Below are 6,000 nucleotides of genomic sequence, written 5' to 3'. Positions count from 1 at the left end.
TACAAAATCGATGAGCTTGAAGCCTGCTCTTATGTTCGATGGGGATTCACAAGTATCTCGCAAATTAGAAAATTACAAATTCACAACCTTGCAATGTACCCTGAGATCTCTATCGATGTCCATCGATTCCTCACGTCGAATATAATGCTCGTTTGAGCTCTATAAGCTGTTCATAAAAACTTGAGAAAGGCACACATACGAAGAAGACGTGCTGCAGAAATGGTATGGATTGCAATGTCCATCTTCATTCAAGTGCTTCAAGATGTTTATACGTGAACGGAAGGACACACGTTCTTTTAAAGTACGTTGACAACACACACTTGCAAGCAATCTAGAGGATAAGGGTACCCAAGCATTCTAGTTGAGTTAAAAGTCCATATTGGGTGACAAGTTTTTTAATAAATTAAATTTGTTCTATAATGTAAAATTATTTTGTGAATTTAAAAAATATTTGTAGAGGGTGTGGCATAAAGACCTTTGAGTTAAAAGGGGGTGACAATGTTTTTAACTAGAATGCTTGGGTACCCTTATCCTCTTGATTGCTTGCACTGGTGAGTTGTCAACGTACTTTGAAAGAGCGTGTGTCATTCCATTTAATTATAATAAATATCTTGAAGTGTTTGAATAAAGATGGAAATTGCAACCCACACCATTTCTACAGCACATCCTCTTCCTATGGGTGTCTTTCTCAAGTTTATATGAACAGCTCAAACAAGACATGAGTATTTGCAATAAAAACTTCTTACTTATCAACCAAACGGCTGGCGTTTATAGCCATGGCAGGAGGAAGGATGCGCGAGGACGGAGAACCAGCTGCACGAGACAACATCGCGCGAGGAGGGAGATCTAGCTGTGACAAGGAGGGAGATTTAGCGGGCGGCTGGTGTTTATAGCCATGGCAAGAGGAAGGACGTGCGAAGAGGGAGATCCAGCGGCTGGCGTTTATAGCCATGGTGGGAGGGATCGTCTGTGAAGAAGACGATCATGACGATGATGAAGGAGAGGAAGCGAGGGTTTTGGGGTGATACGTTGAGAGCGCTGTTGCTGGAGCCGATTTGAAAAAAAGAGTGTGCAGCGTCCACGTGGCCGTCCAGTTTTTTTTAGAGTCCACATGGCCTAACACGCACTTGCTCGCTTTTGTGCAAAGGTGTTAGGCTACCCAAGGTAATAAATTAAATTTGGTCTATAATGTAAAATTATTTCGTGCATTCACAAAATATTCTGTAGAGGGTGAGCCATTATGCAGATCATCGATGGTGCTTCTCCTTCAGCTTTGGAATCACCATGGTTTTTGTGTGCGCTTTAAAAAAAATATTTTTCCAACTAGAGGGATTGAATAATTATCATTCTAATATAAATATGCAGTGGGTTTTCTCAAACACAATTTGCAGTGGGTTTTCGGAGTTTTAGACAGTGCGCAGGGAAGACTCCGTGTCCACGAGCTTGGGCGGGGAGGTTTCCGAAGTAGCTCTTACCGTTTTCCTATTCAAAACAAAAGCAGGCCTTCTTGAAACAGAATCCTTCTTCTTCTTATTATTACAGCTTTGCATGGCCATACATACATCGTGTATATGTGGGCTTGTCGATGAACTTTAGAGTGGTCTGTGGCAGATATGGGGGACATGGCGCAAGAGGTGCAGGAACAACTGCGTTTGGTGGACGAGGAGCTGAACCAAGTGCAAGGTATTTGATTTCAGGAGATTTTAAGAAGATCATTCTACCAAGTAAAAAGTGTACATTCCATATACGATGTACATACATACTACACATACACACATACTTTTAACTCATGTACATAACACACACACACACACACACACACACACACATATAGATAGAAGAGGACACCCTCCATGGCTGGCTGCTCTTTGGAGGTATCTCAAGTGAAATTCTATTCTAACAGGGCCGTTTTCCATGCCCAGGTGATCACATCCCAAGTGATGAAGTGCTTGCTCTGGCAAACCTGCATGAAAAAATGCAAGTTCCTCCATCAGATGTCCTGGGCCACCAGGAAATTTTACTGTTGAGATTCCCATGTTGCTCTGGTTTGTAATAGCAACCCTGTCTACCCCATGGTGGCTAGCCATGCCCCTAGCACAAGGCCTCAATTGAAATAAGCTAGCAAAAATAGGAGATCTTGCAGGGGTTGTGAGAACTCAGAGAGAACCTTGCTGGTGAGGTCGGATCCCAAGGTGGGCTGAGTATGCACTAGCTCGTGCTCTGGGGTCCTGTCTATGCTATTTCCGTCGGTCCTTCCGTAGATGGGTCTCTCCCAAAGCCAAGAAGGGTCCTCTGTGATCTTTAGAGGTGAGGGATCAATCAGCCAGGGGCAATCAATCACAAAAGCCAACTATTTTGTCCTTCAGACTGGGTGTGGATACAGGTTGGGGTGCCTAGCCCCGTGTATTGGGGGGGGAGAGAGAGAGAGAGAGAGAGAGAAAGAAAGAAACTTTTATTAATGTCTTCAAAAGACCACTAGGGTCTATGAGACAAAAGGTGTTACAAAGTATCCAAGTGTTACATTGATCCTGGTAAAACAGAAAAACAAACACTGGAAAAAGACTACTGGCTACAAATACAAGTAGCATCCTTAGGAATACAATAGCATGATTGACCCAAGGTCCAAGGAACATCACACTAGGGTGGCTGGTGGAGAGGTCTCATCAATCCTCAGGAACTATGTAAATAAAGGGTATCAATGGCCACATGTCTTGTGTGGGCATCTTTGTATCGCTGGAGTGTCTCCTGGACTTGGAGCTGAAGGGTGGAGCGCCTATGCGGCCTAGTAGGTCTTGGGCGCCTAGCTCACTGCATCTGAACCACCTATTCTATGGTGACCCCAATGAAACGGAGAGGCTCTTGTGTGCACTGTTTGACTCGTCTAAGAGGTGGGGAGTCCTGGGTGGGTTCCTCTCTCAGGCGAGATGCTTCCTGGATGTGGGAGAAAAAGCTTGTGATCCGAAGCTGCGAGGTGTCTGTGCCCGGACAGTGTCGGCGTGATCCGAGCAGCTGGTCCATGTGTCTACGCAACTCCAGAAGGTAGAGCCCAAACAACACTGATCTGGATAGTCAATGACTCTGGATAATGGCCCAAAACCCTCTCAGAACAGGCCATGGAATCTCCCATGTATCTCATAATAAACCGGGCATCTGCGAACATAGTGCTCCTCAGTCTCCACATCCAGTGAACGAAGTGTGCATATGTGGTCCACTCTATCAATACCCTCACCCCTCCCCGTCTTTACTCTAAGCCTGTGTGAAGAGACCTGGATCTGCCCAATAGCTATCCTCATGTCATGTGACATGTCGGAATAGCTATCCTCATAGTGGTAGTGCTAGGTTTGAACATAGGCTTATAATGGGCACTTTTTACCTTCTGTATTGAAGGGTTTTTCCCCCCTGACCACCCGGTGTGAAAGGACACCATATGGATAGCATTTTATTATTATGTCTTGTACTTGTGGTTGTGTACACACAACCTTATCATTCCAATACATTCAGCATTGTGTCACTCTCTCTCTCTCTCTCTCTCTCTCTCTGCTGTTTTCTTCCCCCATTTCCTGCACATTAGGTTTTAGCCTAATCCAATAGTGGCATTAGAGCCCAAGGTTGAACGTGCGCCTTGTTTGAGCCCAGGTTTTCCTTACAGCATACACTGGCGCATTGTCCGTACATACATGTGCATCGTCTGCACCTGTCTGTACACCCTCGTGTGCTGACCGTACTTGCTGTCAGTACTGCCTGAACTGCCACGTCAATACTTGCAGAATCTGTACGTGACTGTACGTGTAGAATCTGTACCAGTTGTACCTAGTGTACGTGCACATTTTTGCAAATTTGGGTTTTTTTTTGCAATTTCAGCACAAATTGAGGCATTCAACCTTCGAGGTAACAAAATTAAAAGTATCCACAAGGGAGCCGGTGGCTGTAGGCACACTTGGAATGCTTGTATCTACTGTAGGACCGATTTGATTGATGGATGAATAATGCTGAATGCTAAGCGGTGCTTTAATATGCTCTATTGATGCTGGTCAGTCCAGACAAGGGTTGTCGGCCAATAGAAATTGGACAAAATGCTGGTTTTGCAGCATTAAATGCTGTGCATTAGTCAACTGCTGCCCCTGAGGCCTGGTTGATTCACAGCTTGCTGGAGCGTGGATGCTGGCCGATTGAGGTCTATTTGCCTCTTCTTTTGGGCGATTGAGATAGGGGGCATATGTAGGCTGCAGACTGGGACCTATGCCCTCTATGGCCTGATGATCTGAAAGGTCCAACCGATAACATACATTGTTGATCTTCTTGGTAACCTGAAAAAGGTCATACCATCATTCTATATCTTGTCTTTGGTAATCCAAAGGTAAACCCATAGCAATACTCTCCCATAGGACATTCAATGGGTGCTGCTTGCGTGTGTTGATCAAAATTGACCATGTGACGAACCAAATATTCTCAAACATATAACTCAATGTTCTTTCTCATACATGGCCAATAAAAGTAGCTTTCCAAAGCTTGAGTTGTAGTCATCATGCTTCTTTGCCCTATGTAAGGTGGAGCATGGCTTTTCTTTGTCCACTTTTGGCAAGATAGGCTTTGTCAGCTTCATCTCTTTCGGCTTCGGTGGCTCGATCGTTGATGAAATCTTCAAACATTTGAGCCCTTCTTTGGTCCTGTTCCCTCTTGGTTCTCCAAGCAAGAAATTCTTCGTCTTTGAGAAGTCTGAATTGCTCAAAGTCATGGTACTCTTCTGATGTCATGGTCGTGGTTTCATGAGAATCAGATTGACAGCCTTGGTTCCCATCTTGAAGTCCTGTATTGGCCTCATAGTTTTTCCCTTCATTAGGCCCTTGGTCTCCCTTTGCTCTCAACATGGCTCTGTCACCCCAACATCATCGGCAGCCACATCATCATCATTATCAGCAGCATTAACATCATCATCATCACCAAGAGGGCTTGGGACCCGTGTCGGCAACCAGTAAACTAGTGTTGGCAGCCAGCAAAGAGATCAAACAGCAAGTGGCAGGCAACTAGAGACAAGGCAACATTTGTGGGCAGCATTCGCAGCAATTTAGGCCCGGAGGGGTGACCTCTGGCCTCTTACATGTCTTCTACTATTGAATGATGATTATGACATGATGAAATGACTTAATCCAATGCTGAATTATAAGGACTGCTTATATATGCTGAGAGGTGCAGGTGCCAGGCCAACTGGAGAGGCTGTCGGCCTGTTGTGAACCTGAAATTATGGATAAAATCGTTGACCAAGGGCCTGACCATGTACATACATTAAGTCACCTTTTTGTACCATATAAAATACAAGAAAAACTCTAACACCAATCTCTCTCTTCTTCTCTCTCCTGTCTTAATCATGTTTAATCAGCATCTTGTTCTTAATCAGGCTTAGGGCTGTGGATTAGTACAGCAAGGCTTCCGTGCATGCAACATTGGTATCAGAGCATTCAGCACTAAGCGTAGTCCCAAAGAAGGTGCACATTACCAACAAAAATACTGTAGATGATGATGCTGCTAATGCGAATGAAGATGAACTAAATGCTCACTTTAACTAATGACTAATCAAGGATAAAATGATGTTCATGTAGAGGTTTAGCCATGGCATGGGCGTGCACGTGACAACAGGAGTCAAGTTTACTCCAACCCACTATGTGGGATAATACATTGCCACATGGCAGCGTGAAGAGCAGGAGGGCAAGAATTCATTCCAAGTTCCAACACCCCTTGGATGCAAAGCCCAATGATGAGCAGGAGCCGACGAGGCTCACCATGAAGAAGGCAGGGCAGGAACCGAACGAGGCTCTGATACCATGAAAGAATGTGGAATAGCAAAGCACCACGTCTGAGCGAAAGCATAACACGCGGACCCCCCTCCCCTCCCCCGAGATCTCGTGAGGCCACTGTAAAAGTGGGGGATTAGAAGAGACCAATGGGCATTTAGCCCTGATATAGAGGGTCAAGTTGGCCCCAACCTACTATATGGGATAATAC

The 6,000-nt window shown here is 44.9% G+C and overlaps 1 protein-coding gene across 8 annotated transcripts in view; it reads left to right on the top strand.

Moving 5' to 3' along the window:
• Positions 1-690: 690 nt before the first annotated feature.
• RECQL2 (RECQ helicase L2) overlaps positions 691-6,000 on the top strand; it is a 76,364-nt gene continuing 71,054 nt past the window's right edge. For 2 of the 8 annotated variants that reach the window (XM_086777241.1, XM_086777224.1), the window contains exons 1-2: positions 1,211-1,256; positions 1,366-1,683. In XM_086777241.1, coding sequence (XP_086633367.1) covers positions 1,614-1,683 — 70 coding nt within the window. In that variant the 5' untranslated portion in view covers positions 1,211-1,256; positions 1,366-1,613. The other 6 variants (XM_086777233.1, XM_086777216.1, XM_086777258.1 and 3 more) reach the window with 4 other exon arrangements.

Source organism: Cibotium barometz, chromosome 3 (assembly GCF_041138505.1).
Source record: "Cibotium barometz isolate CiBa-2024 chromosome 3, ASM4113850v1, whole genome shotgun sequence".
Classification (NCBI taxonomy): domain Eukaryota; kingdom Viridiplantae; phylum Streptophyta; class Polypodiopsida; order Cyatheales; family Cibotiaceae; genus Cibotium; species Cibotium barometz.
The sequence above is the reverse complement of the archived record's forward strand: the minus strand, read 5'-3'. Positions and strand labels throughout refer to the sequence as shown.